Source organism: Motacilla alba, chromosome 6 (assembly GCF_015832195.1).
Source record: "Motacilla alba alba isolate MOTALB_02 chromosome 6, Motacilla_alba_V1.0_pri, whole genome shotgun sequence".
In the NCBI taxonomy this organism is placed as follows: Eukaryota; Metazoa; Chordata; class Aves; order Passeriformes; family Motacillidae; genus Motacilla; species Motacilla alba.
Window position 1 is genome coordinate 23946170 of NC_052021.1, and position 21111 is coordinate 23967280.

At 43.9% G+C, this 21111-nt stretch overlaps 1 protein-coding gene across 11 annotated transcripts in view; it reads right to left on the reverse strand.

The window, feature by feature from the left end:
* Window positions 1–2806: 2806 nt before the first annotated feature.
* SH3PXD2A (SH3 and PX domains 2A) overlaps window positions 2807–21111 on the reverse strand; it is a 248561-nt gene continuing 230256 nt past the window's right edge. For 10 of the 11 annotated variants that reach the window (XM_038141673.1, XM_038141674.1, XM_038141671.1 and 7 more), the window contains 4 exons: window positions 19606–19940; window positions 18700–18749; window positions 16478–16597; window positions 2807–16360 (listed from right to left, as the gene is read on the reverse strand). In XM_038141673.1, coding sequence (XP_037997601.1) covers window positions 14465–16360; window positions 16478–16597; window positions 18700–18749; window positions 19606–19940 — 2401 coding nt within the window. In that variant the 3' untranslated portion in view covers window positions 2807–14464. The remainder of the gene's footprint in view (window positions 16361–16477; window positions 16598–18699; window positions 18750–19605; window positions 19941–21111) is intronic. The other variant, XM_038141672.1, reaches the window with a different exon arrangement.

The following is a 21111-nucleotide window of genomic DNA, read 5'->3' on the forward strand; positions in this document are numbered from 1 at the left end:
GCAGTGTGGGTGGCTGAGGATTTCCCACTTCATGAAAGCAGCAAAACACAATGGCCAGCACAGTGTGAGGCTGAGGTAAAAGCAAGGGTGGCATGAGAGGCTCTTGCTTAGGGGGAGCAGGGTGGAGAGATCTCAGGCTTTTCTTTAGTTCTGGAGGGTGGGAGGGCAGTGGGAGCTGGATATCAATATCCCCTTGGGGGACACCACACACACGTAAGGAATAAAGGAAGGCACAGAAATAAAAGCAAGAGCTGACATCATTGCTGAAAGCTTAGGCCCCACACTCCTGAGCCTCTTCCTGCCCTCCCTAGAGGGAAGTCACAGCTTCTTTACTCTCACTGCCTTGTTTACAGTCTCTTCTGTAACCACAAAAAACACCCTCCACCAGCACAAAGAACTCGTGCTGTGAGGAAAGCCAGGTCATGCTGCTCAGCCTGGGAGGGGGCAGGTAGGGTGGCTGAGAGCATCATCCCAGCCCTGAATTGGGCAACATGCTGAGAAGGCCCACTGAAAATCTGTGGTCTGGCCAAGCAAAATGCTGAGGTAAGGTGCTGATGCTTCCTAAGTAGCAAGGGACACAAGGACCCAAAGGGAATTTGGATTCTCCAGAGATCATGCCAGTTCCTTCAAAACCCAAACCTCTGCTGCAGGTTTCTGCTCAGGAGCATACCTACAATACAACAAATGTGAGATTTTTCTCCTCATCTTTCTGTTTAACTATTCAGTAGATGAGATTATCTAGATTACATTCTTGTCGTGGGACATATTTGAGGTGGCATCTTCTCCCTCAGTGGGGGTGCTCCTGCTAAGGGCCTGGGACATCCCAGGAGTGGTGTCCTCAGCCTCTCCAGCTGAAGCCATTCTACTCTAACAGTTCCTCAGTAGCCTGAAACATCCCAAGCTGGGTAAAGTGAAACCACTTCTCCAACCCAGCTTTCTCCAGCACCAGCCTGAGGAGATCCCAGCTGTTGGGACAAGGCAAGTCTGCACAGCTGCGTGCTGCCCTCCAAGAGCTGTTCCAGCTCCTGCTTTTGCCGGGACAGGAGGACCTCTAGTGGGTCTGGAAAGCCTCCTCATTCCCTCAGGAGCAAGGGACAGGGATGCACAGCACAGAATGCCCTGGAAACTGGCAGCACTGGCTTGCTGGACGTGCTGAGCCCAAGCACTGCCACAGATTAGGAAGAGTGAAGTGCTAATGCTGTGGGCCAAACTCAGATCTCCTCCTTCCTTGGCACATCCGCCAGGTTTTCCCTCTGCCAGCCTCAGCCTGTGCAGCCCCTCATGCTGCCGTGTGCCACAGCCCCAGTGAGCTTTGCATCCTCATCTGCTGAGCATCTCTGGAGTCACCCTGCCCTGCCCTGCCCTCCCTCCCCACATCCAAGCCAGAGCTGTAATTTGGCCATTGCTTCCCAGCTATTCTGCACCAAGACCAGCTGTGGTGCAGAACGGACCTTCCCCAGCCAGGGTACCCCAGCCCAGCCCGCTGCTCCATGCAGGGCTGCTCCCGGGCTGTCCCGGCTGCGGCACAGCGGGCGAGGAGGAGGCGGGGGAGGATGAGAGGGAGGATGAGAGGGAGGATGAGAGGGAGGATGCTCCGAGAGTGGTCCAGGAGCTGCAGCGCTGGTCCAGCATCGCCACCTGGTGCCCAGTGCCCGGCCCGGAGCTCAGCCGCCGCTCCTCCCGAGATCGATTTTAACAAACGCTGCAAAAACACTAAAGTAGGACCCGAAAAATTCAGTCTGGAGAGCAGCATAATTCCGGTAGCGGTTCTCCGAGAAAAATGGGCAAGAGGTGAGCAATTAACAGTGACTTACAGTGTACAAGGGGATACATTAGTAAATAGTGATTGCATCACACCAAAAAAACCCTCTCAAGCTGGTTGGCTCACTCGGCACAAAGGGAAGAGGGGGCAGTTTCCAGTCACACTTGGCACTACGTTGGTGCCCAGGACTGTGTGCTGCATCAGATTCAATTCCTGGCATCCTTCAGAGAGCTGGGGTGCCCCAACAGGACTCCTTGTGCACCATTCACCTACCTGCCAGCACAGAGGAACATCTACGGTCAGGCTGGGAACTGAAGAGCTAAAACCCAACCTTGTTACCCCTCTATATTACATGCCTTGTTAAAACCTCCTCACCCAGTATATCCCCTAATCCGCTGCCTTAGGCATCCCCAAGAGATGTCCCTGCATAAGGAGAGGGGATCCATTACCAGGAAGTTCAGTTTTACCCATCTGCTGCTTTGCACAGCAATGACCTCAACTTGTTGAGCTATTTGGGCCTCCAACATTCAGAGACAGGTAAGAGGAGTCAGCAGTGCCAAGAAACCTTGCAGGATCAGACCTCAGTATCCCATGTTCAAGCACCACCTGCTCTGCAGACTGCACACGGGGCTCATCCCACCTTGCAAAGCAACTCTATTCAGAGAGCCGAAGGACCACTTTTGTAAAAGTACGCTTTTCAACTTATTTTGATCCTATCCTTCTCCAAAAAAGCATCCTTCCTTGAGTACTGTAAACCTTAAGAACTTGCTCAACACAGACTAAAGTTCATATTTGAAGGCTCAGGTGACTTTTCCATAAACTTTGTGGAACAGAAAAAATACAAAAATACAACATACAGTAACAACTTCAGCCAGGGAACAAGACAAGGTCCTGTATCCATTTAGCCTAAGATGAAATTCGCAATTGCAAGAAGACACAAATTACAAGTTATTCTGGGAAATATAAATTCAGTGGAATTCAAATGGAATCAAAACAGTACTGAAAAAATTAGAAGAAAAACCCCCACAAAACAAACCAACTGGATCACAATTAAAAAGGTCAAAAATTTATTTTTCCTTAGGGCATAAGAGGCATTGTAAACAAAATACCAACAAACAAACAAACAAATCACAAGTCAATTCTTACAGTCTGCAAGCATTTGAAGATAGAGTACCCTTTCCCCACCTCCCCCCCAACACTGCAAGCCTGCTCAAATGGTAACAGGCAACAATCCTGGGCCCTGAAGGTCCAGGGAGCTTTGCCATGTCCCAAGCTGGGACTAAATTTCTCATGTAAGAAGGACACTGCATCTGTTTTATCAAACACTTAAAAAAAAAAAAGTTCAACAAAATATAAATATTACAGACAAAGATCAGATTTAGCACCACCTTTGGTCCAAGCAATCAATGAACTGGGAGATGACAGGTACAGTTTGTTTAGCAAGTCCTTTCTGCCTGAGTCTTTGAAAGCATTAGAGGTTCATATTGCAAGAACTTGTAATTTCTCTGAGAAAACACTTCTCAAATTCTGGCAGTCTCTCCCAACCTCCCAGGGTCCCACACACAGGGAGGAGGGAGCATCCTGGCTGGGCAGCAGCACCCAGGTCAGCAAAGGTCACTCAGCGTGCTTGGCAGAGCCCTGTGGGACATGGCAAACACTGTGCCAAGGGTCTGGTCCTGCTTTGGCCCAGCAGAGCTCTGACTTCAGGCACAGAGCAGGAAGAGCAGTGACAGCATGCATCCTGAATTTCCCTTCCCACCAACATTTGCCACCCTCCACCACCTGCGAGCTGCCAGGGTGGGTGATGGCAGATGCCTGGAAGGAGCTGAAGTTGCCTCAATGCAAGTTATTTCAGCATATCTGGAACATGCAAATCAGGAGTTCTTTTATCAGGTGTTCTTTACTCCAAGGCCTTTTTAGGCTCATCTTTTCCAATACACACATGCCCATCAGATGCACTGTTCTGAATTCTTGCAAAGAGCTGTCACTGACCAGCACTAGTGCATGCCAGGACACAATCCCAAGGATGTGTGATAATCCTAGAAGAAAAATTAGGTTCATAAAGCACCTGGCCATATTTTATGTTTCTTACAACTCCCTCTCCTATAAGTGTTCAGAACTCAAACTGTCTTTAAGCTTTCCTGCAGGAATTTTTGAGCAGTCCTGACTAACCATTATTAAATGCTGTTCAGTTCCAAAATAACAACAGCTCTAACAAATGCCTATAGAGAAATGCTGAAATCTACTTTTAGACACACAGTAATCTGCAGTCCTTGTTCTGCATCTTCACATGTACCATTTCCCAAGACAGATGGTGTTTCTTATTCTCTGTTGAGAGACTCATGCTGAGTTTCCACCTTTAGAGAGACATGATTAAAATTTCCCAAACAAGCACTTGTTTTTACTTCACTGCTTTAGAATACATTGCTCTAGGGAAAAATCCCCAACCTCAATTACTTTACATTGTTTTGCAGTTCTCTGAGCAAGCAGTTGGTCATGGCACAGAGAGGAGGGCAGCCCTCTGAGTGCATTCCCTGTCCCACACAGGGCACAGCCACGAGGACAGCTCTGAAATAGTTCTGGACTGGGCACTGCAATTGAGTAAAGTCTGCAAATCTGGATTAAGGGGGAGCTAATGCTTTTCACAGCTCATTCCCTCCACCACTGTCATATCCAGAACAAATGAAAACATTGATCTATGATGATTTCATCATTTCTTGCTGGGATAAAGCCACAATTCTGTTGTCCCAGTCACAGAAACGGGCTCCCAGTACCATATGTATCAGCTAAATCCTCACAGGTCCCACCTGATTTGTGCTGAAGCTTGAGGGAAATTTCTAGGGAGTCATTTGGCAAAAAGGAGATCTGTATTTTCCTCACTGATAATACATCTTTTGTCTTGGCCCACAGAAAAGTTGCTCATTTTGTTAACTAGTACTGTAATCTGCATCCAGTCTTTACAAATGTTTACACACAGACTCAGGGACTGGTCACAAAAATGTCTGTTTTGTGCCAGCTCAGACAGAATGGGGCATCTAATCCCTCAATGGCAAAAGATACTGTTGAGTGCAGAAAGTGTCACTTTACTGGATTTCAGTTTTACTGGCACGACTGAGAAAGTCTTTTTTTTTTTTTACCATGCATATGATTGCCTGTCCTAGGAAAAACTCTCACAGACTCAAGCACATCTGGACCCTTGCAGGAGTTGTTCATTGTACAAACAGTTTTTACCCAACTGGTCAGCATCTCAAGTTCATTAAACAAAAACTGAACACTGCTTGAAGCTACAGTTATTATTTCTGTCCCTAGCTCACATTTGTTATGACATGCTGTGAATGTCAAGATACCTGTCACCTCTCTAAGAATTAATTCATGACCAAAAGCTTTAACATCTACATGATCAACAATATTCACTCCACTGCCTTCAGTGGAGCTGGATCAGAGGCCACAACAAAATATGGTCCAAAGCTGTTACCACAAAAAAGGATTTCCCCAGACTCATTTTCTTCCTTAGCTTAACTTGCAACCCAAAACAAACTAAATGGTCTCTTGCCCATGAACTCTCTTAAAAAACCCCCCCAAAAACAAACAAACAAAAAAAGCTCTCAGCTAACTCCTTCTCATATTTACTGCAACAGAAACCACACCAACTTCTAGACCTTTTCCAAAGTAGAACAGACAAATTGGTTCCCATATTAAAAACAAAACAAACAAAAGACAAAAAAGTGTCACCAACTTGACCACACACACACTAAGACCAGCCACACATTTCTCTACCTCTGGTCACCGACATACTCTCCCAAGATTCCAAGCTCCACCAGGTACATTCCCACCACCTAACCACTAAAAAAAAAAGGAGCTCTACACCAACACAGAAATGACAACAGCATCTAGTTTTCAAGGTCACATGAAGAACATCAACCACCCAAGAAACCCACTGCAAAACTTCACTTAGACCAGGCCTAGATCCATAGGTTTTTTTCTTTTTGGTCAAATAAAACTTTGGGACAGCAAACCCTCTAGGAGCTTCCAGTACAGACATGTGCCATTGCTCTGCTAATGCAGAGGAGCACAATAGCTCAAACAAATTTCAGCCTTCCTGCATGAACAGGTTTAGGCTCCCAGTAACTCACTACCTATGGTTTGCAGAGATAACAGAGATATATCCAGAGATATGGTTTGCTTTCAACACCCTCCTGGAGTTACCCACATCTGAACTTCAGCCTAAGCAGCAATCAATCAAGCTGCTGGCAGGACTTCTCCTGATATGATATTTGATATTGAGCCTTAAGTGAGGAGGCTCATCTACATGATCCTCCCTAAACACTGCTAGCAGAGTAATAAGCACTGCTGTCTGCAATTAAATCTGCACTAAAGGAACTGATGGCATGTGCAAGTCAGCCAGACAGCACAAATGCACTTACTCTGTACACTACTGACCCCACAACACTCACTTTGGACCTTCAGTACAAAAAGTCATTGCAATGCTACATGTGCTTTGCTTTTGCAATATTCCAGGTTTGAACTCATCACGAGTAATGAGCAAGACTTTTCAGCAAGCCTGTTCAGCATGACACAGAAAAATTCCTCCTAGCAAGTGGAACCAATTTTAACTTCCTCCTTCCCCGAAAGTCCAAGACAGGAAGCAGTTAAGTCAGCTATTCACTGAAATACTTCATTTTTAAAAAGGTCTCTTTTTATTTTCTTTTTTATTTGTTCCAGTTTTCTAGTTGCTACAGGCTAAGCTCCAGTGACTGCACTATTCTTTTCTGTCCTGCTTCAAGGGGACAGAAACAAACTGAATGAATGTGTTCTGGGGGACCCAGTGTCAGGACAGAATTCAATGCCTGTCTAGTCATCACCCAAGGGTGATGATGGGATTTTGTTTATTTATTACTACTTCCTTGGTGACCCAGAAGCAGTTCAAGAACAAGCACTCCAACCACAAAAGAACTGTTTGCACAGAGAATGCTGCCACTTTCCTTATCTTTCAGTCATCAAATACAGAGTCAGTAACAGCTTTGATGGGGAATATCTGGAGAAACCTGAAATATTTACCTAAATATTAAATGCTATATTTAAAAACTTTTCTTACAGTGATTCTCTCTCCCACCTGTTTTTCTCCTCCACCAAACAGGGACCAGGACAGGTACCATTGTAACCAAATAATCCTGAGCATCAGGGAAAGGTCACTAAAGCCAACATTTTTCCAGAAGCACTACTAGCACCGGGTTGTTCCTGCCAACATGGACAGGTCTAGAACAGCCATGCTTGCCCAGTCCACCAGCTGAACCTCGGTGTATGCAAACTCCCAGACACACAAACTGCCTCAACTCCAACAAGCAGATAACTCGTGTTTGTCTTCTGTTGGTGGATCGGTGGCTTCAGGATACAGATTATCATAGTATATTAGGGACTGAAAAAAATCAACTCTTCTCAATAACAAAAAATCCTGTCACAGAGCAGTGATGTATTTAAACCATCTATACAGAGACAGCACCTGCAGTGTCAGACCAAATAATTCATGGCCTTATTAGAAACATCTTTTTCCTCATATTTTATCTATCTCTCCCCCTGCCAATATAGTTACTTCTAATTTATTTTCTAATTTCTTTCCAAACGATCAACATAATTCCCATAATTTTAATTCAGTAACAAACAGGAGTCTCAACTCAGGACAGTAGTGGCTTATGCTGACAAGAACAGGTCTGTAAAACGCCAGTGTGAAGCTTGAAACCAAATTTATTTATTAAAAAACCAAACACAAAAAAAAATTGCACTCTCCAACTAAAAATCAACACTACCTTGATGCAAGAACAAATGAAGAACATAGTTGATGGGACCAGCCCAGCCCTGACAATATAAAATAGGGGAAACAAATTTGTTCTGCCCAAGCCAGCCATGTCCGCACGCAGTGCGGCGCAGCTTCCGCTCCAGGAATTGCTGCGGAGTCCCGGCCCTGATGCAAGGGCACCAAGAGAAAAGATCTCCTTGTTCCACCCTTGGCACACCCTGCAAAACTGACACCCCAAAGTAGAGTTACAGGTGACTTTTTACAGACACCTGTGCTTTGTTCCAAACTGGGTCTAAGATGGAGGAGGAAAAGCAGCAACAGCAACCTACATCCCAACCCAAAGTCAGCTGACTGGGGGCTTCTGGATCCGGCCTTACGTACAGTACTTTGTTTGAAAATTACAGACACACAACAGACACGACTACTGAGCAGCACAGAGGGGCAGAAAGAGCAGCACAAGCACTGGGCAGCGTTAGCAGAGGCCATCAAACAGTTCAAGTGTGCGGACACATTCCCCATGCATCATCGCAGTGCTGGTCCCTGCTTCTAGCAAGCAACAAAAAGCAAATGAAAACAAAATAACTTAGACAAACATATGCTCTCAGACCATCATACTGGTACTGATGGCAGCTATCAAACACTGCACTGACACGCAGCACTTCACTACGTGGCTAAATAGCATCTGAAGCTGACAGAGAAGGAGCAGCTGGTGACGGAAAAGCACCAGCAAATAGCAGCAAAGCTCCAGCTGGTTTTAAAGAGCTGCAAGGTTTGCAGCACAGTGGATCATGGCAGAGCAGCACCAAGGCTAAGCAGTCCTGTGCACCCTTTGGAGGCGTAGGAACGGAGTGCACAGAGCTTGCTTGTGCTGAGAACGGTCCATGCTGAGCACCCACAAGGGTCTTCTTTCAGTGTAACTCTACTGATGCTCCTGGGCCTCTTGCCAGTTTAGACAAGGGCATGTGAAAGAATTAAGTTGGCTCCTTAAAACCAGATTCCTAATTGGTAAAGTATTAGAGGTTTTCCAAAATCACGTGTTTGATACTATTTCAGTACAGCTGCAGAATTCAGTTTTTCTGTTTGAATGCAAAGGTCTCTGGTAATATTAAGGATTTTTGACAAACTTAAGAACAGCAGGACAAAAATTAAGCAGAAAACTGAGGTACATCTCTCCCGAGTAATGAACTAGAGCCACAGGAGATGTACTTTCCAGAGCTCAGAGAGTCAAGTGCTCTGGCTTTCACATTTCTCTTGCACCTTACAAAAACAATCCAGTTTTTCAAAGGTAGTAGATTTTGCTGCTACCTGTAAAGTCACATTATTTTTGACAGATGGAAGTTCTCCTTCCATTCAAACACAATTTAAGACAATACCTCTTTTGAAGAGCAAAGTTTCTGCCCAACTTTATTTAGGACCTGAGAGATCCACCTTTGCAAGCCAAGAAATATGAAATCAATATCCAAAACATCTGTGAAATTCTGCAGGTGAGAATTAACCCAGATAAAAGGGAGAGTTTTTCTTCTTAGTTTAACAGTAAGGACAGAAAAGTAAGGACCTGTAAAAATATTCCCATAGCTCTTGCAATAAATACAAGTAACAATGCAGTAGCCAAACTTGGGACTGCACCAGCAGAATTATTTTCCCTTCTGAAGCTACCACCAAATCTGAAGCGCAACAGAGGACGTAACCAGCAGAGACAAACCAGAAGACAGAATCATGCATGGATGACACACAGAGTGTTTCAAGCATAGCTCAGAAGTCCTGTATTGATAAGGATGTTAATGCACATTCTATACATAATCCTGGCAACATGCATCATAATCCTTATACTTCCACTACCAGGTGATACTTGTTTATGGAAAGCAGCCATTCCCAACCCAAGCCATCCCAGCTGTCAGTCTCTACCTACCCAAGGGTCCTGTTTTCATCCAGTTGCCCCCTCCCCTGAATTTCCCCTTCCCTAAGAGTGCATGAATAGAAAATTGCAAACATTTCACACTGCACGTTCCACTCCAAGTCCTGGATGAGGGGCCTGTTTATTCTATGAATATTGCACTTATCCACTCATTGGATTTGCTTTTTCTCAAGAATGCAGAATATTTGGGAAAAAATAGAAAAAATAGTAGGATATAACACAGGAAATTATGAGTTATTAACAAGCTAGCTATGAAGATCTAAAATTAAATAGTACTAGTTCTAATCTGTTAATACTAGTAATATGAAAATAATGAATGCTTTATCAAATTCCCTTGTTTTTCATATAAGATAAAAGCAGTAACTTTCTTTTTAACTGAGGAAAGCAATGAATATATATTACAATAAAATATGATTCATTAAGATCTGAAAGTGATGAAAACAATTATATAATGCCTTCGTCAAACTTTATAGCATCATAATGGAAGGAGTCTTTGGGGTACACATCCACAAGGGACAAATGCATTTTTCAGCTATACCCATGCAGATGTGAATTTCCATTTTGAAGAGTCTAGCTGCAAGACAATCCCAATCTTTCCTTATTGTGTATTTGCTACTATCGAATACACCGATTAAAAAACTTCCTGTTGACACATCAGTTAAGTACCCCAACATGTGCCCATCATCTCTTTTATCTTGAAAGGTGTGGCTTGCAAAGGACTGGTACGTGTAGGACTTCACTCACCCATTGCATGGGGTGACAGCTGAAACAATGAACAGGAATTGCCTCCCATGGGGAAGGACTCCTAACAAAATGCATGACTCTTGCTGTTATGAGAAAGTGTTTTGAAAGGGGAGACAAGGGAAACCAGCAAATAAACATTTCAGGCATTATATAAACCTCAATAACGAACTCAGAAGTGCTCATTATTATTAAAGTTGCAGTATACAGCAAGACACAATTTTCACATTCTTTAATTTTGTTCTCTGGCATTGGAGTTTGGAATTTCTGCTGGTCCAAATTCAAGACTTTTTGGAAAACACAGAGAGTGGGTGAGAGCAAGACAGCATGAGCAGCCGCCTCTGCCCCCAGAGGAGGGCCCCCTTCAGCTGCAAATGGCTTTCCTCAAGCCCTGCAGACTCTTCCTCTTACCAATCTGAAAGAGAAATTTAAACAGTACTATTGATTTCTGCATTGAGTGTTCACTGAGGTGTACATTACATTTAAATATTGCTCTTGATCCAGTGTCAGTTCTGACAATTTAGCAAATAAAAGGCAACGCTAACATTTTTAGAAAAGAGCTAAAACACTTCTAGCACTACACTGCCCTCTGAGTACTCTGCCAGGTTTTCCTGCCCTGCAGTCAGCTTTGCTGATGTAGCTTAGGGCCTTTCCCTCTGCTTCACAGCTAAGAGTGAAGGGCTTGCTATTTCAGGTATCAGTAGAACCGACCAAAACTAGCTGCTCACCGATGGAAAAAATAATTATTTTTGTGATATCTCTCAGTTGAAAGCATCAAAAAAAAGAGAGAACACCTCAGTGAGAGATGATGACAATGGTAAGACAGGAGTGGGGAAAATTGCATTGGGAGTATTTGTTTTAAAAGTGCCCTTTTAAACACAAGCAGCCAAAACAACTACCAAGTGAAGGGAAGCCCAAATGGAAGCTTTTCCACCAGGGTGGAAGCCAGCATGCCAAGTGGTGGCCAACAATAATTTCTGGCACCAAGCAGGCCATCTGTACCCCATCCTTTTTGCTGGTAGAGGTGAGGGCAGTGGGAGGCCACAAGTGTGGCTCTGCTTCTACAGGGTCTGGCCTCTCCTCTGGAGGGCGTGAAGCCTTTAGGATGGGATAAAGCACCAACTGAGCCATGGAGCTGCTGCATGAGAAAATCCTGGCTGTACTGCAGGCACTGCGATCCTGCCCTGCTGGAGCACTGCAAACCACTTCCCTGCAAAAGCCAGAGCTGGAGAAGCAAGCCAGCAAGATGGAACAGGAGCTGTGGGACAGACGAATGCCTGTCTCAGGCAGATCCTGAGGCTTCCTAACCTGAACCTCACTGAGAACTCGCATCCACTGGGGCCAGCAGCCAGGCTCTGGAACTGTGCCAAGAACACCTGTGCCACCCCACACCCTGCAAGGACTCCTGCAGTTCAGAGGAGCCCAGGGCTTGGCTTTGCTGGATGCAAATGTGAGTATTTCCAGCAGTCAGAGCTCTTCTCTCTCCTTGCTGCTCTCCCCTCCTTGGACAGGGGCTCATGTCAGATCATAACAGACTCAGAGAATTCAGTGGCTCAATGCAGAAGATCTGGGAGCTGTGCTTTACATCCCCCCAAAGAGATGACCTAGTGGGAATGTCTTTAAACAAAACTTTAGAATATTTTAAATAATAAGTTAATTCTTAATAAATATGTGCTTCAAGAAAATGATAATTATATACTGCACCTTTAAATAATGCACTTAGTTCTCTGCATTGGCTTCCACTTTGGTTTCTTTTATTGTTAAAGTGCATTAATTCAAAATAATGAACCACTTCCGCATCATTATTGTTAAAATAAATCATAACATTAATACGAATCACTAAGTCACTACTATTAGTACTGCAATCTAGCAGATAACTCTATGTATTGCTCTATTTAATACTGTCCAGCAGAAGAATATAATACTTCTATTATAATCTCACAACAGCTCCAGCAGTCTTTTATGGCTGCTACCATATTAGTACAACTAAAAATGGGGAGAAGTATGAGAGACAGGGCCACAATGTCTCAGGCACACGTCCAGTGAGATGAAGCTAACTGGACATGCACTTACACATCGCATGGTGAGACATCAAGGTACAAAGAGGACCCCGCACCGGGATAAGAGCTGTTGCGCAGTTACACCTCCTTCTCCTGCCACCACAATTTAAAGGGATCCCAAACACACAGCCTCCCCTCCCCACCTGCACGCAGAGAGCTGCTGGAACCACAGCACTGTTCGTAGCCTGTAGTTGTGGCACCTGGATGTTGTCTCAGCTACCAAAAGGACATCAGCCACACTAGCTGTAGGCAACTCTCTCAGTGTTATCATGGAAATTAATAAAACCCCCAAACCACACACACATACACACACAAAGAAAAAAAAAAAGGAAAAAAAAAGAAAAAAGGGAAAAAAAAGGAAAAAGACAAGAATAACATATAAATTTCCTAATTTTTTTTTGGCAGTGAAACATCCCCAGTAACATATGGTCTTGTTGTGCTGTTTTACTCAGCCCCTTGATCCCAGCTATTTTGAAGTCTTTATAACGTTTAACTTCCAAGCCAAATCAGTATGAAACTCTGGTGGAAAAAAGGACATGTGTAAATGCTTTGTAATGCTTTGTGTAAACCAGTAGTGAAATGGTCTTCTGTTCCCCCCACCCCACTCTCCCTTAGAACAGATTTACAATGCTGCCTATTATTTAAAGGAATTAGATACTGATCTTGATTGATTAACAATGCCATTTAAGGAAACCCCCAAGCATGACTTCCTTAAGCACAGTAGGGATTTAGTAAATTATATTTACAGTACAAGGCTACCTCAAGAATAACTCCGTGTTCCTAGCCTCTTCTGATGGGTACATCTTCCACTTCCCACACCACCCACACCGTGTGCCACATTTCAAAACACGAGTTGCAAAAGGCAAACAGAACTGGAACTAGAAGAGGCAGCTTCCTGGTTAGATACATTGTAGACCAAATTGCTTTGATATGAAATCTCTGAGCATGAGAAGCCCAGGTCCACTTTCCAGTACAAATGTACTCTTTGGATTCAAGTGGGAACAGAAACACATATTTAGCTCCTACTTCAGTTGTAAGTGTTTTCTGGTAAAACTAGACACGCACACTAAAAAAATACAGAAACCCAGAATGCACAGAAAAGACAAACACAAAACACAAAAGCAATTCCTCAAAAATATACAAATTATGTGCAGACTGAGTTTGATGGCTTTTTTTTTTTTTTTCAACTCATTGTAAACACTGATATTGCAGAAGGTTACAAATTTTTCTCACTAATATCTTGGTGGGCCCTGCCAGCAATCAGCACCCTTGGATTTGGACCAGAGGGCAAAACAAGAATTAACACATCTGACAGCTTTGTCTTTAGTGTCTTAAGGGACTTTGTTGACTTTGATAACTTTTGAGAAACCCAACTTGGGAAGAGAATCAACTAGTGTCACCTGGCAGGAGTCAGGCACAGAACCAAACATGAAGCCTACACAGTAATAGACGTGTTTAAGCAAGGGGTTTGTAGGTTTGTTTTTACAAGCACCAGTAGGCATCACTGCCCTTGAACACCTGAAATCCCAACTCAAAGAACAAGACAGAATGAAAGGAAACAAAAAGCCCCCAACCCACACCACCTGATGGCCTTTTCCGGTGAGTTAGCCGTAACAACACTGAAGTCAGAGACCAAAACTCTCCACAATGAAAAGGCTCCAACTCTGGACCTACCAACTGTTGAGTATAGTAAAAAAAAAGTGAACATCTCCAAAGGATTAGAGTCCCTCTGTGTTTCAGAAACTTCCATTTGCTTCTCACTTTAAGTTGTGGAAAAGCATCCAAAATTCTTGGGTATTCCACGTATTGACAAAAATGAGGAGAAAGGGAGCCAAGATTGTAAAACAGTTTGGCACAGAACTCCCCAGGTAGATGCATGTGTATTTCTCTCACAAAAGGCACACATTTGGTTTCCTATCAATAATGGGAAGGATGGGATGTCATACCCTGTTACACATACAAGATTATTAACAACTTCACAAAAAGGCATTTGACTATGCTGCATCTTCCTCGTAGTTGCTTTACAACATGTAAACCCCACAAACCTCTCCAGAACATGGCAGATTTGTCCTCATATAGACTCCTTTGTACAAACTGGAGCACAGGGAAACGTCTTTTTGTGTAGCAATTGTTTTTTCCACATGTACACAGCAGGAACAGTATAAATTAGGGAGGTTAAAGATATTGCAACATTAGTTCTTTTTCTCCAAATAATTTGAGGGCACCCAGCCTTTGAATGGCTTCACACCATTCATTATCTGGCAATACCACCAGCCGTTTGGGTTCCTTTCGAGCACCTCCATGCAGACACCTTCCTGAAACCCCGCAGTCTCCTCATCCCCTTCATAGTCTGCAATGGAAACATAGATGTCCTTGAGATTGTTGTGGATGAACTGGGATTTCTCAATGGGCTTTGGCCTGACTGTGGACACAGGGATCCCATTCCTCTGCGTGGGGAGGTTGGAGGTGGTCTCAGAGCTCTCTGTGCCCAGCCGCTCTGGCTGCTTTCCCTTCGTGTCACCGGGCTGTGACCACGCGTTGCTGAAGGAGGAATTCCGACGGACGGTCCTAAGCTGATCTGTAGCTGTTAAAGACTCATTTCTGCGCAAGGAGCATGACAGGTTGTTATCCTTTGGTGGTGGAGACACAAACACTGACTGCGGACGGACAGCAAGCTGCCTCACACCATTCCTCATTTTCACTGGCCCCGATGCTTTGGAAAAGCCACCAGGAGGTTTGCTTGGGATGGGTGGTGTTGCACGTTTGCTCTGGTTGATGGTGTTCAAAGCCTGAACCCTCTTCTCTATCTTCTCTAAACTGTTTGACTTGTTTTCATTTTTCCTGTTCCTGGCAAAAGAGGAATCAGTCTCTGCTGCTGTAGTTTCTCGCTGGTTATCAGGGAGAGCCAAATAATGGGAAGGAGCCCAGCCTTCCATGTCTCCGTACTTCAGGTACCACCATCCACTGGCTTGCTTTTCCAGCACTTCCACTTCTACTCCTGCTGGGAAGCAAATTTCAGAATCCTGTACCTTTTGGTATGAGTCAGTGGTCACATAGAAACACCTGGAGTCATTTTCTTGCTCAGTTTTGGCAGTATGGCTGGAGCAGAAGACGCCACGGGAAGGAGCTGTGATGAGATCAGCCGAGCTTCTCCGAACAGGGTCATCCTGGCTTGCAGAAGCTGTGCGTGGGGGGCTCGCAGACTCCTCACTTCTTGAACCTTTGAGTCCACCTCTGAGCTGCCCAGTTGGCCTCAACTGACGCCTTAAAGTGCTAATATCCATCTTTTCTTGGCTCTGAGAGTCTGCCTTGTTCAGGAACGGTTTGGGCCTAACAATTGGCTTTGCTCTGATGGAAGGACTCTGCCCGGGATCTTTCTTCATGCCTGTTCTTGGCACGCTACGTAAGCCGACATCTGAAGCTGATCTTGGTTTTGTCTCCTCACTCCTGGAATAGTGACATTTTCCAAGATCAGGCTGAATGTTTTTGTCTGTCTTGAGCTTCACGAGTGATGATTTCGGAGAGCTGGAAGATGGAGAATTCCTTCGGATCAAGGACAGAGAGGAGCTTTTCTGAGAATCAGAATCCCCACTAGATTCCTTGTTGGACAAAGCATCTTCTACATAACGCCTGAACCCCTCGTTCTCATAGATGGTTTCTTCTTCATGAGCGACTTCTTCTGAAGACTCTCCTACTTTGAACTTAGCTTTCTGAAGTGATGACACAGGTGAGGGCTTGAGGGGCTGAAACAGTCGTTTTTCAGGAGTGCCCTCTTCATGGTGACTTTCACTCACTTCACACTCCGAGTCAAAGCCAAAGGCAGGTACATCATACTCAGGTTCTTCGTATTTCAGCTTGTGGGGAGAGTCCTGGGTATCTCCTGAAGAAACTGCTCCAGGAGTTGTTCCTTCTTCAGAGTCCTTTGGTTTACTGGGAGGTGCTGGGGGAGGAACCTTTGGGCGGGTTAAAGTACTGGTTCTTCTGTTCAAATTCGGTTTCTTTCTCTTGTCAATGTAAGATGCTGGAGCCCATCCTTCCTTCTCTCCAATCTGCACATACCACCAGCCTCCAGAATTCTTTTCGATAACCTAAGAGGTAACAAGGAACATGTTACTTAGACAAAACTCTCAACTCACTGCTTCCAATCCACTGCCCATGCAACAGATAAATACTACAATTTTTCCAGAGTCACTGTTAAGGCTCACCTCTGCTTTTTGTCCTCCACGAAAGCTTATGCCATCAGAGATGCATGACTGGAATTCAGCAATGGTGTAATATTCCACTTCCACGGAGGGTGGCTCTGGTGGCTTGGGTAACTGAAAACCCTACGGCAAATAGGATGCTTTGTTCATTTAAACCAAAGACACAGTCAGCTAAACAGCAGTATGAAAAAAAAATCGATTTTATTCACTGAGACTCTTTCTTCCTCCTGTGCTACTTCCTAATGCTAACTGCCCAGTTCTCCTGAGCAGGAGCTGATGTATTGATATGGGCTAAAAGAGAGAAACCTTTCAACATACGCACTGTTCATGCCACCTTCAGTAACTATTAAAACTGCAATAATCTTTACCTGAATAGTAAAATGTTGTACTTGTGGGTGATGAAGTGTGAGCTGCCACTGCAGTCACACTAAGAGCAGCCCATTTATGCTCAGATTTTGTCCAGAAAGACTCAGCTCTGGATGGCATTCCACAACTGCAGAAAATTGCATTGCAACAGACCCCTAACAGATTCTGCCTGTCATTAAATACACTAACCTAAAGTGTCATCCCAATGAATCACTGCTTTGTATCTGCTGCTGGACTTTTTAAACAATCTGAATTAGTGGGTGATGTGAGCTAATGGGCATCTCTTGTAGCAAGAAACAAGGATAATATCATAGACCCCTTAGCTTTGCCCAGCTAAAGTTCTAGAAGGGAAGGACTTTACTGCTTGATCAAAACAATTCCAGCTCCTCCCCATAACAGACCTAGGACCTCTAATCAATCCCAACACAACCTTCGTAAAGGCTCTGTGAGAAGTGGGACACTGCTACTTATGGCCATTCTGGCAGCACAGCCAGACTCCTCTAAAAGCTAAGTGCCTTTACATTAAGTGCCATATTTTAGAATTTACTACAATTATTTTTAAGGTGATAAATGGGAAAAGGGTCCTTTCAGGAATTTCAATATTGAAAGCTTTTCAAATGAGCAAAGTGTTCATCTGCAGGGCAGCTAGGTGAAGCTGTACAGCTTCTACACTTCACTGCTTAGGGTTCTGTGAAAGAACCGTAGGTGAGAGCATCCACAGACAAACACAGGACAGACAAAGACACAAAATGATTCTGAGCCATCAATGGGAGAAGGGTAAATCACATACTGTGCTTTAGTCTCCTGCTCCTCTACTTTTATGATACCCTTTCTGTAACTAACAGTTGATGTTTCATCACGCACAGCATGCGGCATCTCACAGAGAGTGCATCTCTGCACCTTAGGAACTGTGTCTAACAATGTTATAATTGGATGTTTCTGCACTATAAATGCTGAAATACAGCAGAAGCACAGCATAATAAAATGCCTTCAGATAATAGGATGGTTTGGATTAAAAGCAGATAATTGAAAACAGCAGATATGCTCGGGGTTTCACATATAATATCACTGTTATTTTTAGCATGGGATTAAGTGTCATAGTCTTGCCAAAACAAAGTCTAATTGAAAATAATGCAAAGAAAAATAGGATGAAAATGCTAATATGCTATTTATGTAGTTTGTTAAGAAGCATCTCTGGTGACAGAAAAATTATAAGTCACATACGGCTCATAAAGGGTACAGCAAAGATTACACACTATGCATTGCCTAGATAAACAAGCTATTAGCATGACTTCTTGTATAAATACACTACTGACTAGTTCCTATTGAAGATGAAAGTTCTAACCTCAAATTGGTACAAACTTCCAGGATTCTAGCTTTGGATATAAGAAATCATAGGGGATCTTGTTCCTGTAGCACACATCCTTCCACAGGATTCTGAGCCACTTTAAACATGCACAAGAGTGAGGCTTAGCCACCTCAAAGGGGGCAGCAATGGAAGGAGGGGACACATTCCCAGTTGCTTAAGACAAGAAAAGGTCAGAAATTTCAGTCTGGGCTAAAGACACCCAGAAGACATTTAAACCTTTTGAGTCAGCCAAACAAGTTTTAATGCTCATGCACAGAGCACAGCAGCTTTATTCTACTCTCCCTTCAGACCTGATTAGTAGGGGCAACATTTTGAATAACAGAAAACATGACTTATCATTAGGATGCCCTGAGGTCTGCTCAACACTGAAACAATGAAATGAACAGGCATGCAAATAAAGGATCCCTCCCACCTTGCACAGCTGCAGAAAGTCTCACAAAGCACCCAGACACCTACCCACTGCTAAGATAAACCATAAACCAATACACACCAGACTGGACTCTCTTCGTGGGGGTGGCCTTGTTCTTAGATTTGGAGAACCTGAGCAGGAAATGGAACAGGGAGAGTTTATTGAACTTTGCAAGTACTGCTAAGCACATTTTTCAGCAGCTCTCTGCTGTTACACAGTTTGAAAATAGAAGTCAGTATGTGCAATATTTAAGGCATCGCTATGAAATAAGATAGGAAACTATGAGGGTATATTAGAAATACCAAGGTAGCTTAGCTATTCATCTCTGCTAAGCCAGCAAATTTAAGAGGAAATCACTGCCAGAAAGCAGTGGGTTGTATTTTCTGCTGGAACTGACCAGCTCCATTGGAGATTGGCCAACAAAGCTCTGGCTAATACCTATTTCCCCCCCACAGCAGTAGAAGTAATTCACAAAACACTCACACTGTCCTCTTTCCTAGTATTTTGCCATTCCTTGCACAGAATAGCATCAGCATCTGCATTTTGCAGATGTAGTAGTAAAAACATTATAGCAACTTGCCCCCAGGAAAACAGCAGAACAAATGCAAGAGAAGACAGGTGGGCTCCTCGACTTGACCATGCTATCACATCATCTACATTTCTGGGGTAGAAGAGCACATTTCAGAGCGTTCAACAGGGAAAAAAGTATTTTCTGGAAAAAATTAACAAAGTAGACATGTGCAGGCTAAGGTAAAGAACCACCAGCCAGCCTGTGTATAAAGTGAAGTTAAATTTTATCACTACTAGTGAAGGACCACATTCTGGAGTCCCTCATGATATATCTACAGGCTATGCAAAGGTCTGTTTGTGTGGACTTGGCTCTAAGGCCAGGACATGTGGGACCTTAGCTGACAGGCAATGCCAGCCCTGAAAGGTAGAGAACAAGAATTCATTGCAAGCCTGTGAAAACCCAGACTACTGCCTTACTTATTTGAGCTCTTTGTGGTGCTATCCTTGCTATGGCTGGGGATCCCTGGGCCAGTTTGGAAGCCTGCTTGTCTGGAGTCATCATAGCATTGCCATTAGAGTCATTGCACAGGATGGGCAAACTAATTTCCTTCTTGGTGATGTGAGTTTCTGCAGACTCGTTTTCTACTTGAGCTTCCTTGTCACTAGATGATTTCTTGTTCAGCAGGTTACTGATCTCCATGATGTTTCCTATGATTTCCACTGGCCCAGTTAAGTTCTTTTTCCTAGATGGAAGATCATCTTTAGCCTTCTTCAGATATGAAGCTGGGGCCCAGCCTTCTTTGCCCAGATACCTGGAGAGGCAAAAGGAAACACCATTATATCAAACACAGCTTTCTCATGCATTTCAGATAGAACAGCTAGAGCAAAATGGTGGATGAAAACATCAAACAAGGTTTGCAGTTCTCAGACAATATTTTGTAGTCTCTACTCATTTATTATCCATCGATTAGACACACCAAAGTCAGTTGAGCCAGCAGCGAACTGTGTAGAAGCCACTAATCATCCTAAGGAAGGAGCCTTTCTGGGCAAGAAATAGTTACACACAAGGTAAAGAGCTTCACCAGTTGTTTTATGCCTCCCCTAGACAGTACTAGGCAAACACAGCAAAAAAAGCAAATTAGTAAGTAAAGTATTTTAATAGTTTTTAAACTTCCTAGTGGCAACTCAAATTGAAAACGGGCTAAAATAAGGGTGTACAGCCCCTTGGACAGAGAACCTGCACCTGCAGTTTAAGATCCTTGTGCAAGCCTCCCTTCCTGAAACTATAAAGAACACTGGCCCTCCTTCCATAATCCCCAGCTCCACATGAGCAGCTTTCTGCCACGGAGCATGTGGGACCTTAAACCACTGCAGCTTCTTCTGGCACCGCTAGATCAAGAAACAATTTGTCTGAGGAAAAATGGCTTTGATGGAGACTCACTTTCCTGAATAAGCTAGAGGCAGTTTGAAGAAATAAAGTGGGAAATGTGAACAGACACCTGAATCCAGTACGTGTTCCTGAAACACCATCCTGAGCTGATCATGCTACACTTCAAACTGAGGTAATTCTTCTACAACTGGGCTTTAGGGAAGATTTTTTTTTCCTAACTCCTGCCATTCCTAACACCTGAGCAGTGATTTCAGATTACAATCAGACTCCAGGGAGGAACTTTGCTTTCCCTAATGAAACCCTAACTTGCTACAGTGAGAGTCACTGAAAACCTTCTCTCTACTCTCTCAAGATACCCAAAGCAGGCACTTGAACTGTAAGTGAGAAAGCAGGCACCATTAAAATCCTGGAGCTCAGGAAATCTGCAGGAAATACAAAGGTTAAAGCAGTAGGACTCTAAGGTTCTTTATTGAAAAGGGAGCCTCATTAGACAGCAGAGGAAGGATCTGGGGAACATGGGATATGAGCACATCATTTCCTGGCAGGTGAGCATCTTTGTCATGACAACACTTGGATTCTGAGGTTTCCAGTGG